Raw genomic sequence first — 25,522 nt, forward strand, 5'->3', positions numbered from 1 at the left:
ATACATTTTTCCGATATTGAAAAAACGAAGTGATGGGTCACCAGATAAACATGTGGTAGTTTGAAGATTATTTGTTACCGTGGCAACAGGACAAACACACAATACAACTATCTGACAATTACCACTACTGTCCATTATTTTGTTTTAATTTTTTTTTTCATTGTACCAATGTGATGATCATTATATTTTGTACCAAGCACCAAATTAACAAGACCTGACAAATGGAGTTACCTCCCTAAAATGTTTTGATAGGATATGCATTTTTGTGAACAATGAAAAATTGCACATATATTTTCTGTTGCTGTGTAGCACATTTCACATTTTACATGCATTTGTTAAAAAATACTTCAAAATTTATACTTATATAATTAATATTTTGGTCCCTAACTCCTTACAGAAACAAGTTAATGTTCGCATGAATGACGGAGACATCAATATTTTATAATTAAACAACGTTACATCAGAATTATAAACAAGTTGTACCCAGTAATCAATTTTGTTTTAGAGTAATATACATATTTGTATAAACTATTTTAAGGTGATTGCAACCCGATTTTTGAAACAAGAAGGAAATTCATGTACTAGAAAAATATTATCTCTACTTCTGTCTTAATCATCAATTGTTGGAAAAAAGTCACACAGTGTTGATATGTCTGAACAATGTTAGTTCCGTCTGAAGATGTAAGGGACAGGAATCTCTGTTTATTAATACGGAATTAAAATAGTATTAATTTAAATGAAACTAATATCCAAATTAATTTAAATCAAACAAAACCTATATACTGTAAAAGTGGAAATATTCGCGGTGTGGAAATTTTCGCTTATTTCGCTATTAGTAAATCTCCGCGAAAATTTTCACACGCGAATATATTAACACATAAAAATACTAAATATAAAAGATACAAGTAAGCGCAAAAATATCTTGACGGCGCGAAAATCTCCACACCGCGAACACTTTGGAAGCTGGCTAAGCGAAAATTTCCACACGCGAAAATATCCACTTTTACAGTAAATTAAGACATATGTTTAAGTTGATTAAGACATATCTTTTGCAGCCAAGGGTAGATAACTCCTGATATGGTAAAAAAAAATGCAGCAGCCAAGGACAGATAACTCTGGGCATGGTTAGGCATGTCTTGTAGCTAAGGGCAGATAACTCCAGATATGGTAAGTTTATATTTCTTGTACTTCAGAACAGATAATTACAGACATCTTTGTTGTTATAACCTATCAAGAGTTGTAGGTCGAGTACAGAGGTGGGGCAGAAGGTGAAGCAACACTGTTAAGCTCAAAAGGCTTGGCATCCATCCCAGGCATCTGAAAATAGAAACACAAAACAAATGAGATTATCAAAAAGTAATATAACAAAACATTAAAAATAATTTTTTTTTACATTTTTTCTTTTGCATTGGGTTAAAGAGCAATCACATGAGTTTTAGTACACCTTATCAATGCTGAAATGTTTTTTTTTTCATTTACAAAAACATTCTCCTGATAAGGTAAGACATCTGCCGTCTAGCCAAGGGCGGATAACTCCTGATATGGTAAAAATAAATGTAGTGGACAAGGACAGATAACTCCTGACATGGTAAGGCATGTCTTGTAGTCAAGGGCAGATAACTAATGCTAATTATGGTAAGACATATGCCTTCTAGCCAAGGGCAGATAACTCCTGATATTGTAAAAATAAATATAGTGGACAAGGGCAGGTAACTCCTGATATTGTGAAAATAAATGTAGTGGACAAGGGCAGATAACTCCTGATATTGTAAAAATAAATGTAGTGTACAAGGACAGATAACTCCGGGCATGGTAAGGCATGTTACTCTGTCTCAGAGTGTCCTGATCATGTGATTTTAAAATCAATTGAATACGTACATGTGTTGCATCATCGTAGGATGGCGGCGCCAGATCACCATTTGTGTCCATGCGAGGTTTAGATGTATTGGAGGTAACGAAGAGAGCGGTAAGATCTGGTCCAGTAGAGGACGAAGCTTCTGAGGTCACCATATACCTGTCTCCATCTCCCCCACTCTCTCCATTGGTCGCTTGGATCTGTCCAAAACAACACCAGTATGTTTTTATCAAATTGAAATTTTGATTGTAACATGCTTTTTTTTCATTGGTTCATCTGTGCTGACTACCAAGTCACAGAATTTAGTACAGGTCTAGATGACATCATACATGGACTAGTCTTTCAGAAAAAAGTTCTTTGATTTGGCAATATCTCGCATAATCATCAGCCACATCTTAAACAATATTGTTGCTGTATAAGATGCTGTTAGCTGTTGAATATCCTAAATCCTAACAGCTTAAATTAGATTAAAATGAACTTGTTCCTTGGAAGCTGTCATGAGAAATACTTAATCATGGCTCAAGATACTTGATTGTTTGTTTATTTGCTTGTTTGTTTGTTTGTTTGCTGGGTTTACCACCCTTTGAGCAGCCAGGGTCATTTTGAGGCAGGGTCTCCTTGTAGTAGTTGGTGACTACTTCACTTATCATCATATGGGAGGGCAACCAAAAACCAACAAGAACACTTAAGTTAAAGTGTCTTGCCCCAGACACAGTTTAATTTTTAACCCAAATAGTTCATAAAGCCCATATTTCCTTTTACTCTCTCATTATCTGCACATTCTAACTCCTCTGTGACAATTTTCTGTTTTTTCATTTATCAAACAACTGTAATTCTCGATAAGGAATTTTTGTTTTTGTGGTATAAATTTTTGTTAAGTTAATTTGATATTAAAAAGCTTGCTAAAAGCTTCCGAAATTCTATATTTTCATCAAAACAATAAAAATACTTCTGATTATTTCTAACAGAAAAAGGCGGCAAAGTAATTCTTATTTACCTGAGTGGTCCTTATTGTGTAAGGAAAATTTCCATGGGCAGCGTTAGGTCTGGTCAGCACCTATAATACAAAGGTCAAGGTCATAATGTATTATCACCGCACAAAGGTCAAGGTCATCACTAAATATATAACATGTGTATTAACAGTACCCAGTTACATAAATGTCAAATTTTTTATAGAAAGAAAAACATAAAGGTCAATGTTACACATAAAGGTCAAGGTCATCAAAGTAAGTACAACACAAAGGTTACAACACAAAGGTCAAAGTCATCCGAATAGCACAGCAAGTTCAAGGTCAGCATAGCATATGATATACATGTATTAACAGTTCACAAGTACACAAAGGTCAAGGTTATCATAGCACAACAGTAATAGTTTTATATGCATAACAGGTGCAAGATAAAAAATTAAAGGGCTGAACTCAAGCAAGTTCTACGTATTTATTTGGAAATAAATAATGATTTAGGAGAGTTGTAAACTCACCAGGAAGAAAATATGGCCGCAGAATGTGACAAAGTTCTGTACAGCAACAATTGTTTTTTCTCTCGTCCAGACAGCCATGGCAAACATAGCGATGAGAATAACAATAGGCCCGGCCCAGAACCTCGATACAAAAAAATACAAATTAGTGTGACATCATAAGGATAACAATAGGCCCGGCCCAGAACCTTAATACAAAAAAAAACAACTCATTAGTGTGACATCATATACATGTAGTGATTAGCAAGTAAGGCACACTAACATTGCAAGGGTATAAGAGGAAAATCTTCCTTTAATCGTGTCAAACTCTAGAGAATTCTTGTTTACTTTTTCTCATATCTTTATATGTTATAACTATCTGGTAATAAACCCGCCTTAGCTTATACAATGAGTTTAAGTGAAAATGTAAACACATTAGACTGTAGAAAAGTGACATAAAATTCAGTAAAAACTTAGAGAATTTAATAAAACAATTTTTAGAATTACTGTCCTCAACCAGATTTATGTCAAAGGTCTAAACATAAGTCAATGTGACCTACTTATGATATATACCAGGTAACACGTACATCGCCTCACCTAGATGGACTCATGCTACAAACAAAAAGTTTCCATCACAAGTAGTGTAGGAGATAGCACTTGAATAAGCTTTTCTTTGATGTAGGTCAAAGTTCAAATTGTAGGTCAGAGTGACCTACTTAAAGGTATATGACTCACTGCCTCAACTTGGCGGACATAGATGCAATTCAAGTGTAGGAGATAGAGCCTAGAAAATTCATACTCACCATAGGGTGTATAAGAAGAAGAAGGGATAGTAAAATCCTCCGCGTCGCGGGAAACGCTTTAGTGTGAAAAAGAGGCTGTAACAAAACCAGGCCCAGGCCAGGAGTCGAAGGATGATAAGACCGTATCCAGGGATACTCTCATAGATATACAGTACCAGGGCTGGATCAAATGTCTACAAAGTTGAAACATTATAGAGATACAGTGTCAGGGCCAGGTCAATTGTCTACAAAGGTCAAACTTGACAAATATACAGTATCAGGGCCAGAAAAATGTCTATAAAGGTCAAACATGACAAATATACAGTATCATGGCCAGAAAAATGTCTATAAAGGTCAAACATGACAAATATACAGTATCAGGACTAGAAAAATGTCTTCAAAGATCAAACATGACAAATATACAGTATCAGGACCAGAGAAATGTCTACAAAGATCAAACATGAAAAATATACAGTATCAGGGCCAGAAAAAAATATCTACAAAGGTCAAACATGACAAATATACAGTTGCAGGGCCAGAAAAAAATATCTACAAAGGTCAAACACATGACAGATATACTGTATCAGGGCCCAGTATAGAACATGTTATGAGAGATATACAGAATCAGGGCCAGTATATACAGTAATACTCACCTCTGCCTCTACAATAAACAGGGCAGCGTAGGCCACGACATATACAGTGAAGAACACGGAGAGTTTGATTGTGCTGTGAGAGGGGAGACGACCCCGGGTAATCGTGTAACCCTTCGCCAGAAGGTTCAACATGAGAAGGAAGCATATCTCACCGCCCGCACAAAACACTCGACCTGTCAAACAGACACAAAATGAACTGGTACAGGTAACAAGCAAACTATTCTTAACACATCAAAACTTACTTTGACCGGAAACTTGAATTAATATTTATGAATTGTTCCTCAATTAAAGATGCTATATCACCTATATCAACCAACACTTCTATTTCTGACTGAAATTCAAATTTGAATTTTCATTGTCTTTCCTCTTCATAAAAAGTTGTAAACTGCACCAGTAGGCATTATCTGATAAAATATTCATCAAATTCATTTGAAATCAACATTATCAAACTTGATTTACCAGCAAGCTTTGAGCCATCTTGTTCGTAGCCGGAATCTGCATACCGTCCATATGATATACACAGAATAAACAATCCAAACGCCCACATTATCACACTACAAATATACATCTTAAATGTGATATGGAGGAGTTGGCGCCCAGACAGGATCACTGAAATGTTTGTAAAAGTAAATATATTACAGGTTGACTCAAATGTAGGGTGGCTCAAATGTAGGATGACTCATATGTAAAGTGACTCGAATGTAGGCTAACTCAAATGTGGGGTGGCTTAAAGGAAGGTTTACTCAAATGAAGGATAACTCAAAAGTAGGTGTACTCAAACATAGGGTGACTCAAACATAGGGTGACTCAAACATAGGGTGACTCAAACATAGGGTGACTCAAACATAGGGTGACTCAAACATAGGGTGACTCAAACGTAGGGCGACTCAAACATAGGGTTACTCAAACATAGGGTTACTCAAACGTAGGGCGACTCAAACATAGGGTTACTCAAACATAGGGCGACTCAAACATAGGGCGACTCAAACGTAGGGTGACTCAAACGTAAGGTAACTCGAACGTAGGGTGACTCAAACGTAAGGTAACTCAAATGTAAGGTAACTCGAACGTAGGGTGACTCGAATGAAGAGTAACTCAAACATAGGGTGACTCAAACATAGGGTGACTCAAACATAGGATAACTCAAACATAGGGTGACTCAAACGTAGGGTGACTCAAACATAGGTTGACTCAAACATAGGGCGACTCAAACAAAGGGCGACTCAAACGTAGGGTGACTCAAACATAGGGTGACCCAAACGTAGGGTGACTCAAACATAGGGCGACTCAAACATAGGGTGACTCAAACATAGGGTTACTCAAACATAGGGTTACTCAAACATAGGGTGACTCAAACATAGGGCGACTCAAACATAGGGTGACTCAAACATAGGGTTACTCAAACAAAGGGCGACTCAAACATAGGGTGACTCAAACATAGGGCGACTCAAACATAGGGTTACTCAAACATAGGGTTACTCAAACATAGGGTGACTCAAACATAGGGTTACTCAAACATAGGGTGACTCAAACATAGGGTTACTCAAACATAGGGTTACTCAAACATAGGGTGACTCAAACATAGGGTTACTCAAACATAGGGTGACTCAAACATAGGGCGACTCAAACATAGGGTGACTCAAACGTAGGGTGACTCAAACATAGGGCGACTCAAACGTAGGGTGACTCAAACATAGGGTGACTCAAACATAGGGTGACTCAAACATAGGGTGACTCAAACATAGGGTGACTCAAACATAGGGTGACTCAAATGTAGGGTAACTCAAACATAGGGTGACTCAAACGTAGGGTGACTCAAATGTAGGGTGACTCAAACATAGGGTGACTCAAACGTAGGTGGACTCAAACATAGGGTGACTCAAACATAGGGTGACTCAAACATAGGGTGACTCAAACGTAGGGTGACTCAAACATAGGTTGACTCAAACATAGGGCGACTCAAACAAAGGGCGACTCAAACGTAGGGTGACTCAAACATAGGGTGACCCAAACGTAGGGTGACTCAAACATAGGGCGACTCAAACATAGGGTGACTCAAACATAGGGTGACTCAAACATAGGGTGACTCAAACATAGGGTTACTCAAACATAGGGTTACTCAAACATAGGGTGACTCAAACATAGGGCGACTCAAACATAGGGTGACTCAAACATAGGGTTACTCAAACATAGGGTTACTCAAACATAGGGTGACTCAAACAAAGGGCGACTCAAACATAGGGTGACTCAAACATAGGGCGACTCAAACATAGGGTTACTCAAACATAGGGTTACTCAAACATAGGGTGACTCAAACATAGGGTTACTCAAACATAGGGTGACTCAAACATAGGGTTACTCAAACATAGGGTTACTCAAACATAGGGTGACTCAAACATAGGGTTACTCAAACATAGGGTGACTCAAACATAGGGCGACTCAAACATAGGGTGACTCAAACGTAGGGTGACTCAAACATAGGGCGACTCAAACGTAGGGTGACTCAAACATAGGGTGACTCAAACATAGGGTGACTCAAATGTAGGGTAACTCAAACATAGGGTGACTCAAACGTAGGGTGACTCAAATGTAGGGTGACTCAAACATAGGGTGACTCAAACGTAGGTGGACTCAAACATAGGGTTACTCAAATGTAGGGTGACTCAAACATAGGGTGACTCAAACATAGGGTGACTCAAACATAGGGTGACTCAAACATAGGGTGACTCAAACATAGGGTGACTCAAATGTAGGGTGACTCAAACATAGGGTGACTCAAACGTAGGTGGACTCAAACATAGGGTGACTCGAACGTAAGGTAACTCAAACATAGGGTGACTCAAATGTAGGGTAACTCAAACATAGGGTGACTCAAACGTAGGGTGACTCAAATGTAGGGTGACTCAAACATAGGGTGACTCAAACGTAGGTGGACTCAAACATAGGGTTACTCAAACATAGGGTGACTCAAACATAGGGTTACTCAAACATAGGGTTACTCAAACATAGGGTGACTCAAACAAAGGGCGACTCAAACATAGGGTGACTCAAACATAGGGCGACTCAAACATAGGGTTACTCAAACATAGGGTTACTCAAACATAGGGTGACTCAAACATAGGGTTACTCAAACATAGGGTGACTCAAACATAGGGTTACTCAAACATAGGGTTACTCAAACATAGGGTGACTCAAACATAGGGTTACTCAAACATAGGGTGACTCAAACAAAGGGCGACTCAAACATAGGGTTACTCAAACATAGGGCGACTCAAACGTAGGGTGACTCAAACGTAGGGCGACTCAAACGTAGGGCGACTCAAACATAGGGTGACTCAAACATAGGGTGACTCAAACATAGGGTGACTCAAACGTAGGTTGACTCAAACATAGGGTTACTCAAACATAGGGTGACTCAAACATAGGGTGACTCAAACATAGGGTGACTCAAACATAGGGTGACTCAAACATAGGGTAACTCAAACATAGGGTGACTCAAACATAGGGTGACTCAAACGTAGGGTGACTCAAACATAGGGTGACTCAAACATAGGGTTACTCAACCGTAGGGTGACTCAAACGTAGGGTAACTCGAACATAGGGTGACTCGAACATAGGGTGACTCAAACATAGGGTGACTCAAACATAGGGTGACTCGAACATAGGGTGACTCAAACATAGGGTGACTCAAACATAGGGTGACTCAAACATAGGGTAACCCAAACATAGGGCGACTCAAACGTAAGTTAACTCAAACGTAGGGTGACTCAAATGTGGAGTGACACACATGAAGGATAACTCAAATGCAGAGTGATTCAAATTGAGGGTAACTTTAATGTTTGTAACGAGTAGTCTCCAACAACAGGTCGAATAAAATAAAAAGAGCGTGAAGTTCGATCTATTACTCTTCCAGATTCGTGGTCATAACAGATACAGACATCAATTCCTAACCTACAAATGGTCCTGTCTGCGTGCTAATAGTGTTTGTTTAACGGAACACAGCAATGAACGAGAGTAGAGAAATCATTTGTACTTATAACGTACAGAGTAATGCTCTCAAAGATAAAACTTTCTGAGACTTGTAACATCAAATTTCATATAAAATGATAACTATATGATCCTTTATCATATACACTCATGTGCCAAACTGTCAACTTTTTGTGATTATTCCTCTTTATTTCAAGCATTTTCATCTTTTTTTTCTTTTGATTTTCCTTATTTTATTTTCTTAAAGAAAGAATTGTTTCCTTTCTGCTCATAATGACAAAGATGAAAAAAGTTGACACATTTTTTTGCATGCAAGTAATGTATATACCCCAGTACGAAATATTGCAATGAGACATGATCACTGAAATGTTTTTTTAAAGTAACATTTTATTTATATGTTTAAAATAAAAATAAAAGAATTCTACTGTATCTTACCTGCAAATATGACCGACACAACTAAGATAATGACGTAGGCGATGAGGAAGGAGATCAGAATCGGAAGGATGTCTACAATGTAAAATGGTATATAATGGTATAAGGGAGGCAACTCCGTTAGACTTCTACATTTCCCAAAAAACAACATATTTTTCCAGCCTTTTCTGTGCTAATCTTTGTGATCTAGTATATTTAAGATTCTATTCTAATTCCCTGGGTAAATCTTTATAGATCTCTTTAATTTGGGAACAGATGGAAGATTTACTGAGGAAATGAAGAAGAATTCTAGCGTCACTTCTGTTTTTTTAGGAAATTTCCATGTAGCATAATTCCACAAAAATATGAAATGAAGAATTAAACCATGAATTGATTTATGAAGTAATTAAGAATCACTGATTTGGGTAGTGAAATGACCAAAAATAAAAACGGCCACATATTGCATCACATCTGTAAATAACCCTACGGTATGTGATCAGGGCTTTTTCTTATTGGTTTGGGACGGGGCCATTTTGTCTCATTTTTTGGAAGAAGATTTGTAAATTGGGAAAGTTTTTTTCAGGAGTGAACTGCCAATTTTGAGAATTCTGTGTAATATGAAATAATTTCAATTTGGAATTGGGCCCCTTAACTGCCCCCCCCCCCCCCCCCCCCCCCCCAAAAAGCCCTTAAAAAAGCCCTGGTGACGTGAGAAAGGGCATATACATACAAAACTCATCAGCGGAGAATTCCTCGTGGAGCAGGTCCCCGTCATCTCCGTTAGTCAAGTGAAGACTGTAGGTCAAGTTCAGACCTCGGCCAGTCTGGAAACAGTTGCCATAGAAAAAAGAGTTCAATTTCAATTATAAACACTACAAAGTGTTCATGATAATGTAAAATAACCTTAGCTGTATTATTATTATTAAGGACAAGATGAATCATGCCAAACAGCAAATCTTGGTTTACTCTAAAAATAACATTTACTTAGGCATTGATATTGTGTCTACAAAATCAGATGCAGGAACAATGATGAGTCATATAATAGAGAGATTGCATGCTGATTTCTGATCTAACTTAATGAAATTCAGAAAAAAAAATTGTCGTAAGGAATTTACCACATCAGAATGTAAGAGTTAAAGACCAATGGATTGGCACAATTCATGCCAACAAGCAATATCATACTAATGGAGATAATTCAATAATCATTTCATACAAGATGTTTAAAGGAGTCTGTGAATCAAGATGAGCGGGCCCATAGACTATATATAGACATTTTCAAGTCTATGACCTGGTACACAATACTAGAGTCAAAATGATTTGTCAGGTGAATGGTATTGTATACATTGTTGGTGTAAATACAAATAAGATTGTTTATTGGATATTGACATTTCAGCATCCTAGTCCAATAACTAGCTTTTGTGGCTATGTACAGAAGTTATTAAAGTTAAGCAATGTTGAGTGGCCTGGTCAGCAAATGGATGGGTTGCCATGTATTCCACTGTACCCAAAGCATGTTACACTTGATCATTGTCAGGTCAACTTTACACTTTGATTTGATTGTCATTTCGGACATAATTTACACTTATGTGTACATTTGACTGAAGTGCAACCAATCAGTCTATATATTGATTTGAAAATGTCATATTCTAAATTTCCAACTTATTTGATCGTAGATACAGTTTAAGTTGATCGTAGATACAGTTTAAGTTGATCGTAGATACAGTTTAAGTTGATCGTGGATACAGTTTAAGTTGATCGTAGATACAGTTTAAGTTGATCGTGGATACAGTTTAAGTTGATCGTAGATACAGTTTAAGTTGATCGTGGATACAGTTTAAGTTGATCGTGGATACAGTTTAAGTTGATCGTAGATACAGTTTAAGTTGATCGTAGATACAGTTTAAGTTGATCGTAGATACAGTTTAAGTTGATCGTAGATACAGTTTACTAATCAAATGATTTAGGATGGTGAGAGATACCGTACCAGGAATTGAAATGCAAAACAAAATTTACTACTGAGAGTTTTCTAAACAGACACATATATTTTGGTGTTGATAGCTTAAAATTAACTATTTCTTAAAAAAACAGCAAAAGAATATCATCAACATCACAATACAGTATTCACATACTTCAATTCAAAATAACACAACTCGTGTCTAGTCGCAACGATTCACTGCCATAAAGAGTATTTATCATTTTTAATACTGCTACATTCATGGCTTATAATACAAATAACGCTAATCTCATGTCTGGTCACAGTGACTCACAGATATAAATACTGTGGTTCATGGTCTTATAATACAAGTACGTACCCCTAGTGTCTGGTCACAGTGACTCACAGATATAAATACTGTGGCATTCATGGTCTTATACTACAAGTAACTACCCCTAGTGTCTGGTCACAGTGACTCACAGATATAAATACTGTGGCATTCATGGTCTTATAATACAAGTAACTACCCCTAGTGTCTGGTCGCAGCGGCTCACTGCTATAAACCACCATCGCTCCCTCATGGAACGAAACTTGAGGCCGAGCCCTGACAGTTCACACCGGATTAATTTCTGTCCATCCCTGACAATACTTTGACAGTATGGCCAATAATCCTTTCCCTTGGCTGGGTCTAGTGTAATGATCTGATTCTTCCCACTCTTCAAGACATCCACCCTCTCATCACATGTCTGAAAATAATTTTTTTAGAAGTTTTTAGTCTTTATACTACATTTACATTGTACGGTAAAAACAAAGAATCTGTCATGTAGCATATATTTGGTTTGGTTTATTTTGTCTAACGTCCTATTAACAGTCAGGGTCATTTAAGAACGTGCCAGGTTTGGAGGTGGAGGAAAGCCAATACCTGAAGTGAAACCACTGACCTACGGTCAGTACCTCGCAACTGCCCCATGTTGCATATATACCTTATTTAACATTATAAGCACACCTTCCCCTTTAAAAGCACCTCCCCCTTTTCCAGGAAAAAAGGATGGGTGGACTACTTGAAACATATAAAAAGTTCCTAGCTGATCTGACAATGTTATATTCAGTCTTTTAACTAAAGATTTTCTCAACATAAGATGATGTGAATGAATAAAAAAATTCCACCCGAATTTCACATGGAAATGTTTCCTGGTACATGGTTTAATTAAGGGCACTCTCAGAAACAATGGTGTCTTTTTACTCTGATTTGGTGTCTGATGTGGGATCAGAGTCAAGCATTGATACCATGTACTTTCTGTCAAACCAAGATATCATATCTTAACTGAAATGCCAAATGACGAGATTTTATCCGGCTGCAATATCAAGTGTTGCACCTGAATTGTCTGACTGGAATGTCAATCAGTAAGGTTTTGTTTCTGACTGGAAAGTCAATCATTAAGGTATTATGTCTGACTGGAATGTCAATCATTAAGGTATCATACCTGACTGGAATGTCAATCATTAAGGTATTATGTCTGACTGGAATGTCAATCATTAAGGTATTATGTCTGACTGGAATGTCAATCATTTAGGTATAATGTCTGACTGGAATGTCAATCATTAAGGTATAATGTCTGACTGGAATGTCAATCATTAAGGTATCATACCTGACTGGAATGTCAATCATTAAGGTATTATGTCTGACTGGAATGTCAATCATTAAGGTATTATGTCTGACTGGAATGTCAATCATTTAAGGTATAATGTCTGACTGGAATGTCAATCATTAAGGTATAATGTCTGACTGGAATGTCAATCATTAAGGTAGAATATCTGACTGGAATGTCAATCATTAAGGTAGAATATCTGACTGGAATGTCAATTATTAAGGTATTATGTCTGACTGGAATGTCAATCATTAAGGTATAATGTCTGACTGGAATGTCAATCATTAAGGTATAATGTCTGACTGGAATGTCAATAATTAAGGTATAATGTGTGACATTATGTATTTACCTTACTGCTGGGGTACACCGCGCTCCACTGACTGAGGTCGTCGTAGTACAGCAATATACTCTGGTAAAGGTACTCCTAGAAAAAACAAGAGGCCCATGGGGCCTTAATGGTCAACCTGGTTCTGATATATCAATACAGATTATCAATTTTTTGTTCACACTTTTTTATATGAACAAAAGTTACCAAAAAGGGCCACAGAAACAATAAACTGCCTTATTAAATATCTAGCAAACAAATTTAAGATGATTGAGTGTTAGATTCTAATAACTCTTGGTCTAAGCTAAGATATTTAGAAATTTTAGCTCATACTTTTTGTACAAGTATCTGACTACTTAAAGCCCTAAACATCAGCCCCCTGGGACAAGACCCTGAACCACCACCCCCTGGAGCCAGAGCCCTAAACCTCAGTCCCCTGGGGCCATGCAGGGCCCTGAACCTCTGTCCCCTGGGGCCAGGCCCTGACCCTCAGTCCCCTGGGCATACAGGCCCTGAACTTCAGTCCTTAAGTGGCAGCTAGTTTCAAAGAGATCAGTCAAAACTGAATGAGAGCAAATAACAGGACAGAATGAAATATTAAAATAGGCAAAGGTCAATGAAAAACAAATCCTTTAAAAACTGAATAATGAAACTCTGTTAATTTATAAACACAATTCTGTATCATGACAATAACCCTGCACTACCAAATTTCAAACTCTTACAGCCAGAGGATCCACAATATTCACGTAAAAAAAAAACTGGTCAGTTTTCAGGGATATGACTCATGCAAGTTTAATAAATGAATTACACTGTCACAATCGTATTTATTTTGTTTTCACTGCCATAATCGCATTTATTTTGTTTTCACTGTCATAATTGTATTTATTTTGTTTTCACTGTCACAATCGTATTTATTTTGTTTTCACTGTCATAATCGTATTTATTTTGTTTTCACTGTCATAATCGTATTTATTTTGTTTTCACTGTCATAATCATATATTTATTTTGTTTTCACTGTCATAATTGTATTTATTTTGTTTTCACTGTCATAATCGTATTTTATTTTGTTTTCACTGTCATAATCGTATTTATTTTGTTTTCACTGTCATAATCGTATTTATTTTGTTTTCACTGTCATTTTACAATCGTATTTATTTTGTTTTCACTGTCATAATCATATATTTATTTTGTTTTCACTGTCATAATTGTATTTATTTTGTTTTCACTGTCATAATCATATTTTATTTTGTTTTCACTGTCATAATCGTATTTATTTTGTTTTCACTGTCATAATCGTATTTATTTTGTTTTCACTGTCACAATCATATATTTATTTTGTTTTCACTGTCACGATCGTATTTATTTTATTTTCACTGTCATAATCGTATTTATTTTGTTTTCACTGTCATAATTGTATTTATTTTGTTTTCACTGTCACAATCGTATTTATTTTGTTTTCACTGTCATAATCGTATTTATTTTGTTTTCACTGTCACAATCGTATTTATTTTGTTTTCACTGTCATAATCGTATTTATTTTGTTTTCACTGTCATAATCATATTTAAGGAGATGTAATTTTCAACCTATTCATTATCAATTGCATATAATGAATTTACCTGTCGATTTCAACATATAAAATTTCCATTTCTCATGTTATATTCAAGGTAAATTTAACATTAATACAATTTTTTATTTCACATTATAAAAGCGATAAATGATATTGATTAAAACTGCGGATATTTTCGTGAGGAAGTGTTGTAAATCCTATGTGTTAAATCAAAAAGATCAGTTTGAAACAGATAGGAGATACCAACAAACAGAATGATTCGCAATGACAGACAGACATATTATTACCCAAATATCCCCGTCAATTTTTGACATGTGTCCAAAAACCTATTCAAACAGATAGTTGACTATATAGCTGGTTCTCAATCATTATCAAAGTTCTTGAGGAAAATGTCAGTGTTTTGTTCTTTAAGAAAATAGTTTCCTAAAATATATTTCTGTGTACGTATCTCATTAAAAGAAAACTTACTTAACAACAGCTGTCTCCAAATGACTGTCAACTCATATTAAAGAAAACTAATTTAACGAGTCTCAAAATAACTTCCTACCTTTATTACAGGCCCTACTTACTTAACAAACAAGAGATATCTTTAAAAAAGATAAACTGCATAGTTTTAATGTTGGTATAGTAGCTATAATGTAAAAGTGTTGGTGAAATAAGTCAACGAACTAATAACAAAATTATATCAGTTTGAATCATTTTTGGTGATAATAAGACTGCAAATGAATCAGGAATATAATTAATGTGTCATTTGAAAAGATGTATCCACTTATTCATGCAGCATGCATTTGTTTTTAACTGCATATCTGCATTTTGCATTTAACGCTACAATGACCAATCACATATATATATACTTCATCTTGACCAGTAACGCCACCTGTCACGTCATATCCGGGGCCAAAAGAATATCATACAGCTATGCCGAAAAATAACTATCACCCTCATATCACAAGCCTTATTTACGTAACGACCGTCTCAAAATAACTATCATCCTCATATCACAAGCCTTATTTACGTAATGACAGTCTCAAAATAACTATCACCCTTATATTACAAGCCTTATTTACGTAACGACCGTCTCAAAATAACTATCACCTTCATATTACAAGCCTTATTTACGTAACGACCGTCTCAAAATAACTGTCACCCTCATATTACAAGCCTTATCTACGTAACGACCATCTCAAAATAACTATCACCTTCATATTACAAGCCTTATTTACGTAACGACCGTCTCAAAATAACTATCACCCTCATATTACAAGCCGTAACGTTTAACTGTCATTCTTCCTTTTCTATTTATGTATATCTAGATCTGCCAATAAATTGACTTCAACAACCAGTAGTGATCATACATGTATACTTAAAATATTTCAACAGTCCATGAACAAATTTGATCCTCATTTGTGGTAAAAGATCCTCAGGTGCTAGTTAGTTTTGTGACATCTATGGGTGCTATTTCCAATACACAAATGTTTACCTAATTGTGATACTTGAGGGTGCTGTGTTCAAAAAGCACAATTTTATTACAGTGAAACCCATAAATACTATTTAATTAGTGACCCTGGCTATTCATTTTTGAACTATAACTGTTTATTGTGACACCCATGGGTGCTAATTAGGATATGTTTAGAACCCAAATTTACTACAGTGACACCCATAAATACTATTTTATTAGAGACCCTGGCTATTCATTGTTTAACTATAACTGTTTAATTGTTACACCCATGGGTGCGAATAATGGAGAATATTCATAATATGATTTTGGGACTCGCATACAAATACTGGTACACCGTAGGTACGAATCAATACATCTTGTACAAGGACCCACCTCACTTACATGGTAATTTAATGTTTTATTTAGCTGTTCTGAGATATCTGTAAGTGGATTTGACACTTAAGCCTCCTGTTGTAAATCTGAATGCTGGCTTTGAGCACCATATTTTGTTTGTATTACATACCGAAGTATTTATCTGCCTAGAAATGGTGTACACCTTCACAGAGAATACATGTACAGCTAGTGAAGGTTGATACACACACACATAAAACGGTTTTGATATATGGCCGTTTGATATGGGACATGTTCTGTCCTTTCCTGGTGCTGGTTCTACTGTTTACGTGATAGATTTTAGCAGGCTATGTTATTGACTTGTGAGAAATTTTATATATACTTGTTTCTCTTAATACATCCGGATACATGTCACCCTGGTAGGATACTAGCTGCTTCCCTTAGACTGAACTCTAGGAGAATTTAATTATCATGACCAGTTCAATAAATATCCATATTGTGACATTTGATGTTTTCCAAGCTGAGATTTTGGAAAAAGGATTATCTTTGGTTCATACAAATATATTACTAAATAAACAACAAAGATTTCTATGTACAGCTTATATTTTTATATGTCTATATAATTAGCAAATGGTGGCTAGGTGTGATTATAATTAACAATGGAGATAACTAATGGGTACTGAACAAAGGGAGGTAACTTACATGTGGATATTTAACAAAGGGAGGTAACTTACATGTGAGTTATTACCAAAGGGAGGTAAATTATCTGTGGTTAATTAATTAAGGGAGGTAATTTACCTGTTGGTTATTAACAAAGAGAGGTAAACCTACCTGTGGGTAATTAAGAAACAAACGGAGGTAATCTACATGTGGGTCATTAACAAAGGGAGGTAAACTACCTGTTGGTAATCAACAAAGGGAGGTAAACTACCTGTGGGTCAGTAACAAAGGAAGGTAAACTACCTGTGGGTAATTAACAAAGGGAGATAACTTACCTCTGGGTATTCAAATACATATCTCAACCTTCCTTTCTCAGATAAAAAGCAGAACCTTGTGATGAAATGCCAATCCTGAAATTTGAAAGAAATGTCATGAAATATCAATTGATATATATTTTACTTCAGTCAGAGATAGCTTGCTGAAAGTAACTTTGAGCATAGGTTTCCCTCAATATAACTGTTGAACTGTCATGATAGGTGGAATTAAACATAACAATGTCATTGGACAGGAATATCTATTAAAACAGTATAATGAAAAAAAAAAAAGAAATAGACAGAAAAAAGAAAGATTTTCAATTGAAAACTCTTTCTCGTGAATTATTGCTTTGAGTATTATATATATTCTTCATACAGATTTTTGATAGTGACTCCATTCACGAGTCAAGTCTGTACTTGTAGCTGATAATGTAAATGATATATTGTACCTAAATGTTTTCTAGTTTTGAATTCAAATCTGTGAAATGGGAAAACATGAAAATCCCCAGCCCTACCACAACTATGCCTAAAGATGCAGGCTCTTTAGCTTAGTGACAGACAGTATCTACCATTAATGTACAAGCCACAATTCCTTTTACAAAACTCCTTTATTTTTCTTGAAATTTTCCGTATCTCAACAGAGAATCTCAAATCCACAAGTGTGGGGATTTTTCAAAAGTCTGCATGAGTCAGTTTTTCTTTCTTTTTTTCAATTTTTTTTCTACAACAGAAAACACATTCCTGTTTCGGGCTCTGACAAGAATCAAACCCAGGTCTCTAGAGAGGTAATCTCTACCAACTGAGCCAGTGAAGCAGGCCCCATATCAACTACATTGACAGAGGCCATATTTAATGCAATGTAAAGATGACATAGACACATTTGTTTTGACAGAACAAACACCTGTTATCTTATCGTTTAATCTACTTTAATAGTGTTTCACATAGAAATGAGTCAAACGACCTCAGAAATGACAACCAGTGTTGAAACCCAACATCAGTCAACTCCCGACAGTATATTTTCAGACTGGCAGTCAAACAGCCAACACTGACACAGATATAGAATATTTAAGCCCTAAGAGCTATGACTATGTAAAGTTTATATATTGACATAAGCAAATTGGTCCAGAATATAATTTACACGATTGCTGTCGGTTGCCATTGGCTACAATTAACAGTTCTAGCTTATAGTGAGGCCATGATTACTATATCTGATCATGAGACCTTAGTCGGTGTCGGTACTAAAACTGGGACATTTGACCAAGGGCAATAATATTGACTATAGTGATGAAACCACAATGCGTAATACACTCAATAACCTACAGGTATATTCATTTCACAGATTTAATGTAATAGCAAGAGTTTCCCTGAAGCAGATTTCCTGCATATTGAAGCATCAGTTATCTCCCTTGGTAATTCCAAAAATTAATCAATTTATTCTTTTTGGATTAGCAGTTAGAAAATCTTGAAGAATTTTACAATTTATATAAAAAAATTATCATGTTAAACAATGTGAAATCAATTCAAAACATCTTCTGCACCATTCAGGAACCTTGAAAATGTGGACTTATAATTTCTGAAATTATCCAAAATTTATGTTCAGTTTTTAATGTGTTGACAGTAAAAGTTTTTAATGCGTTGACAGTATTAATGGACATGGCATGTCCTTAAATTATACTGCCACCTCATTGAAAAATGAACATCAATTGTAAACGGAAGATCAATTTTAAACAAGATCAGAAATTGTAAGTCCCAATTTTACACATTTATGCTTAAATTTACTTACGAATATTTTAAGTTAAGGAATTTCTTCCAGTATAAGAAATATTGATTAAATCAGAGCCAGGTATGGCATTTAGTGTGATGATCAGTTCCTGAATATATACATGTATGTCTTATTTTACAACCTTACTGAATGGAATAAAAACAACTTTAAAAACTGTGGCAGAGTTAGAATCCCTGAAAAGTAAACTACAAAAATTGTGACTATTATAAAATTTTATATAATTTGTGACATGGTGACAAGTTTTATACGATTTGTGACATGGTGACTTAAGTTTTATATGATTTATGACATGGTGACAAGTTTTAAACGATTTGTGATGTGGTAACAAGTTTTATACAATTTGTGACGTGTGTGACAAGTTTTATACAATTTGTGACATGGTGACAAGTTTTATACGATTTGTGACATGGTGACAAGTTTTATACGATTTGTGACGTGGTAACAAGTTTTATACAATTTGTGACGTGTGTGACAAGTTTTATACAATTTGTGACATGGTGACAAGTTTTATACAATTTGTAACATGGTGACTAAATTATAAGTTTTATATGATTTGCAACATGGTGACAAGTTCTGTACAATTTATCACATGGTGACAAGTTCTATTAAGGTCTGGTTTAGTTTTTTTTAATGGAGATATAATTTATGGTCTTTGATTTTACTTCGCGTAATGTTTCCTCATTTTTGTTACAGTCTGGTATACTATTTATTTAAACACACACAATGCTTGCTGTCAGTATATTTTATAGATGGGATCAATTTCATAATAAATGGGGTCCTGTATTGTTTGAATGAAATTTAATCCTGAAAATGAATGGACTGCAGTTTGAATTCTATCATTAAAAGGCTATACGGTAAGGGTTGGATTAAATGCAGAATCTGACAAGTTAAAGCCTATTCAATGATAAACATGAACTTTAAATATTGATCAAATTTGTTGAATGCAAACTTGCTTAATGAAACAGGAATAAGTCAATCACCATATTTTACAGGTTTAAACCCAGCAGGGCTACACCGATAGCCATGTACACTATTCACGAGGGAAGATTCTGGCTGCCATCTTTGATCGTCACATAGAAGACGATATAGCTTGATCTATATCAATGATCTATGATTGAAATATCTTAAGTAGATTGATGAATATAGAGACAGTTAGTCTGAGTTTCCTCTGACCCTGACACCAGACATGGTGTCAGGGCCAGAGGAAAATTGGGCTAAGAGACAGTAAGACAAATCAATATTGTATATCATTACATACATAATTACATATGTGTACATGTACATGTAGCACCTGCAATCATAAGGTATATTTAAACTCAGAAGATATGGGATGGTCTTAAAAGCTATTTTTTTTAAAACTAAGATTGACTGGAATATAGCCAAATAGTACTCATAAAATCATGTTTAAATCCTTTTTCCACAAAAATGCACAATCATCTGCCATCCGGTAATGTTTGTATAAAGGTACCGTACATGTACAGTGGTATATTTCTAAAGTTTTTGAAACAAAATACACTTGTATATATATATATGTATATAGCTGACCTCATAGTTGGCAGAACAATGAACCAAAGGGGCACTCTCGGGTGACAATATATATATATATATATACATTGATGAAAGTGTAATATTTTACATACTCTATTGTTCTGATCAAACAAAACCGTATTTTTCATATTCACATATACAATATATACATTCATGTATATATTAATCATTCATGTATATTTATACATTCATATATATCTGTCTGACTGTACATATTTGTATCTGCTATGAAAATTCAAATACAATATAAATAACAACGTTAACCTTATAGGGTTTTTAACTTTGATTAACTTCTTGTAAGTTTAATATTGAAAATATTATCTAAAATAAATGGTTAACATACATGTATAAAACTGAAACGTGGACAGCATTGTTATTTCATTTTGGCCAAATTTTCCATTATTATTTTAGGTACATTTGTATTATGTTCTCACCATAGATATTTTTTTTTAATTTAAATTTTTTTTTTTTAAATGTGCCTAATGAGAAAAATTTAGTGACCTAAGTAAATTTCTAAAAGATGTATAAATAAATAGAAAGTCAAGATCCTACAGGAAATTACTTAGACAGGTCAAAATATAGGTCACAGTGACCTATTTTTGGTATATGAAACACATTTTCTTCCTCAGATGTACATACAAAAGCCTTAAGATGAAAAAATCAAAATTCAAAAAGTCAAAATTATATGAAATCCAAAAGTTCATCCATGGTTATGTTTTGGATTTCATATAATTTCAGTTTTTTTAAATTCTAATGTTTGTCCTGTATTCCAAGTAGCTAACGGCATTCTCTAAAAGCCATGTATGCTTCCCGAATTGAGTAAGAACTTAGACTTTAGAGAAAACTGTTACCGACTCGAAATACAGGACTGCAGTAATTCCAGTTATTTGACTACCAAAAATGAGATTTAACTCTTGAGTCTTGGGTATGAAGGGAAATGTATATTTAACATATACAGTCAAACCTGCTCTAACGGCCACCTTGAATAAGCGGCCACCTCCATTATGCGACCAGTATGTGGTCCGCCCGATGGAAAATACTATATAATGAACCTTAAATAAGCGGCCACCTGTCTAACGCAGCCAACGGCCACAAAAATCTGGCCCGAGTCGTTGTATCATCCTGTATTAAGCGGCCATTTTGTACGAAAGTAGACATCATTCATCAAAATTTTGATTTTTGTTGGTTTTCATTTCAAAATACACTGTACATGGTATATATTGTTATCAATATCAATAAGTGCATTATAATATGATCAATTCAATAAACAGTTGAAAAAAGAATTGGACAACAGGCCGTTTCTGGCCTACCTGGTTTTAGCAGCCACCTGTCTTAAGCAGCCAATATCTGTCGGTCCCTTAGGTGGCCGCTTAATACAGGTTTGACTGTATATATATATATATATATATATATTGACCCCTGAGACAGTGGGAACTCTGGAGTGTCAACTAGAATTCCTGATTTAAGTTGATTGTAAAATTCGACCCACATCTAGATCTATGATCAAAACAGCAAAATAAACAAATAGCAGGTCCTATAGTTTTACTACAGTATCACTAATCCAGTCCTCAGATATCTGGTTTTATTGGCTTTAATATCAAGGGTTACAGTGTTTTCTAAAGGGCCTCCAAGTCAAAAGGATTCAAAGGGTAAATAAATCAATTAATAATTAATTTTCGTTGTTAATTATATTCATTCTAAGATATACATTTACTTAAAAATATTATTTAGATTATGATAGTTTTCAAAAATTGATTTGAAATTTTTATAATATTTCTGGTTAAATGTATAGTTAAGTTTATAATTAGGTATAGTATTGTTTAACGTCCTAATTAGCAGCTATGGTCATTTCAGGATTACCTCACATGTACATGTGCATATTTTAGGAGGCTGCAGTATATTCTCATTTTTCTCCTTGTGATAGTGTGGAAATGATGCCGCTTTATAGTGCTACCTCACTGAAAAATACTGCTGAAGATACCCTACAGGACACCCCACCTGGTCACATTATACTGACAACGAGTGAACCATTCGTCCCACTCCTAATAATCAGGAGTAGAAACTACAATTTTTAAATATTCTGATGTCTCGGCCTTCCACACAGGGGCAAATACTCAACTAAAGGCCAAAAATGACACCCTGCACAGTGTCAAGGGAGCCGTTAGGAAAACGAAATTAAGTTGTTTAGAAAAGAAGTGAAAAGATAAGATCCCAAATTTAGTGGCCTCCTACGATCATGCAATGGGGGCAGCATGTACAATTCTTACACCCTACCTGCCAGGCACTCGGTTAATGACAGTATTAATTTTCGTGATTCTAGCAAGTATAGATATAGGGTCTGTGTAACACTTAACAATTCAAAACTCCAAAATGTTTAGAATTTTAGTTTTTTAGATTTTTGACCAAAATTCTAAATTTTCAACTTTCAAAACTGTTTTGAGTTTTTAGATTTTTAAGTTTTTAACTAGAATTCTAAAATTTCAATTTTTTTTTTTTGAGTCATTCGGTTGCTTTGAAGAGATTAACGAGTTTTGATATTTTGGAACTTTGAACGACAAAGGTCTAAAAATTAAAAAATCAAAAAACTCAAAATAATGAATTTGATATTTTAGGTTTTTAGTCAAAAACCTAAAAAATCTAGAAATTCCAAACAGTTTTGAAATTTTAGAATTTTGATCAAAAACCAAAAAACTCATAACAGTTTTGAAAGTTGATACTTTAGAATTTTGGTAAAAAAATAAAAAATCTAAAAGCTCATTTTTGTTTTGAAATTTGATATTTTAGGTTTTTGGTCAAAAATCTTAAAATCTAAAAACTCTAAAAATTTTTAAAATTTTGAATTGTTAAGTGTTACACAGACCATATAGCCTCACAGAGCCTGTGGAGTTGACTATACACAGCTCCTTTACATAATAAGATATAATATATAACAGACCGATTTATTTAGCAGGTATTGCGACATACTGACTATAAACAAGGCTCCTGCTTAAGATACATGTATCTCAATATTCAAATCTCATGCTATATTTAGTGATTATACTCTCATTGATCACATGAATAAGTTCAAGCACAAAAATTGTATGTTGTATAAGAAAATCAGAAGACATGATTCCTGTTTTAGTAGTATCATACGTATAGTGTTTGACATGTGGCTGAACACATGTGACTGAACACCTAGACTATGCCCAGCCCACCTTACTAGCTCAAGCTAGTGGGATCATCCACCTTACTAGCTCCGGCTAGCGGGAATATCCACCTTACTAGCTCCGGCTAGCGGGAATATCCCTTTAGCCTAGAGGGGCATAAGCTAAGGTGTTTGCCTTGAGAGCGATTGGGCACTAGTTTGAGACCTGGAGTGGTACAATTACAATTAGCTAAAACAAAATGTCTACAGATATCAAGAAAAGAAAATACCTTAATACATTTAATTGATTCAAATTCATTTTTTAATGAAAGTTATTGGTAACTTAAAACTACTAAATAAAAAATGAAAAGAAAATACCAAAATAGGTTTTGCCCTGAAAATTTAGCTTTAGGGCAAAATAACTTAGGGTGACCAGGATTTAGGATGGAACGACACAGAACCTTAAAGATCTATTGCTGTTGATTACTCCATGTGTAAGCTGTAGGAGACTGTGAGGCTTCCCTGGAGTTAAAGAACCTGTTAATTCGAAGGACGGAGCATTGGAGAGTATAGGTTAGGTGCGATAATGTATAGCTCAAGACAACGGACAGCCAATTTCTGACAGATGGTCGTTGTCAAAGAGCAGTGTAGGCAGGGTATGAATATCCATTCAAAGTATAGGTCACCTTACTAGCAGGATTTTTTTTGATATACTATATATATATTTTAAGGTTCCTCTTTCATTTGGTTTCTAACTGTTTTATTTTCTCTAGTGGTCCTGCAAATGTCATCATATACAATGTACATAACAGTTTAACTTTTTAATCGTTTATGCACATCAGACTCGGTCTCCACTGTTCACAAAACCATTGAAATTAAGACCAATGTAAACAAACCCTGGAGTTAAATATAGCTCTCCTATTGTACAGGCGATCATGAATACACATCCTATATACAATCTAGCTAATCATCCCAACATGCCGATAGCCTGTGGACTATTTGAAAAATTAAAAAAAGTACAATAATAAAAAAGAAATATCATACCTCAAGTGTTATCAAAGTTCCGTCAACCTGTTTTCCCGTTACATGTCCAGGTACAATCCATATAAAAGCAACACACAACGATAAATATGATGGCCACATAACGTCCATTAGTGTTAAACTGCCAATTCTTGCTTCTCGGAACCTCTTGTGATTTATCCTTTGACTTATAAAAACAGAAATTTATGGCGTATCGAAAGGTTCCGGTGAACAAGCACCTGCTTGTGTTGCTATGGGTGATGAGTAAACATGTCGTGATTTTACAAGTGTAATATAGGTATTATGATGTGTGCTTTCTTTGTGCTGTTTGGTAATATATGTATTTTAATTGAAATAACAATTGAGTAAATAAGAAATTAGTCCACTCTATTGTCAAGAAGTTTTATTTTTGTCGTGTGTCTGTAGAACAAACATATGTAGATCCTTAATAACTATCCTATCCTAAATAGAACCCCACAATACCCGATCATCCCTTTAGATTTAGAAATTATTTTTAAACAGAAAAAGGGGTCTCAAGATTTTTACAAACTACTTATAAAACAAGAAAACATTGTTTTAGCTCAAAATAAGTGGGGAAATATATTTGATTTTAATAATGATGCATGGAAAAAGATATACTCTCTCCCATTTAGAATAACAAAAAA

The 25,522-nt window shown here is 35.0% G+C and overlaps 1 protein-coding gene across 1 annotated transcript; it reads right to left on the reverse strand.

Annotated features, from left to right (window-relative positions):
- Positions 1-917: 917 nt before the first annotated feature.
- On the reverse strand, positions 918-25,006 carry LOC117341089 (transmembrane protein 145-like). The gene is made up of 13 exons (XM_033902923.1): positions 24,882-25,006; positions 17,404-17,478; positions 13,076-13,150; positions 11,605-11,823; positions 9,875-9,968; positions 9,169-9,240; positions 5,206-5,355; positions 4,747-4,919; positions 4,115-4,287; positions 3,336-3,456; positions 2,853-2,912; positions 1,879-2,055; positions 918-1,317 (listed from the first exon to the last, which is right to left on the reverse strand). The coding sequence occupies exons 1-13, from the start codon at positions 24,987-24,989 to the stop codon at positions 1,231-1,233; spliced, it is 1,584 nt and encodes a 527-aa protein (XP_033758814.1). The 5' UTR covers positions 24,990-25,006; the 3' UTR covers positions 918-1,230.
- Positions 25,007-25,522: the final 516 nt, after the last annotated feature.

The sequence above is a fragment of the Pecten maximus genome, chromosome 13, assembly GCF_902652985.1.
Source record: "Pecten maximus chromosome 13, xPecMax1.1, whole genome shotgun sequence".
In the NCBI taxonomy this organism is placed as follows: domain Eukaryota; kingdom Metazoa; phylum Mollusca; class Bivalvia; order Pectinida; family Pectinidae; genus Pecten; species Pecten maximus.

What these genes read in the sequence shown, in the direction of transcription:
- LOC117341089 (XM_033902923.1), bottom strand. Translation starts at nt 24,989, where the DNA reads ATGGACGTTATGTGGCCATCATATTTATCGTTGTGTGTTGCTTTTATA. An exon ending in ATGTATTTGAATACCCAGAG is followed by an intron (nt 13,151 to 17,403) that starts GTAAGTTATCTC and finishes TGTTTTTTCTAG; the next exon opens with GAGTACCTTTACCAGAGTAT. An exon ending in ATTCTCCGCTGATGAGTTTT is followed by an intron (nt 9,241 to 9,874) that starts GTATGTATATGC and finishes TTTACATTGTAG; the next exon opens with ACATCCTTCCGATTCTGATC.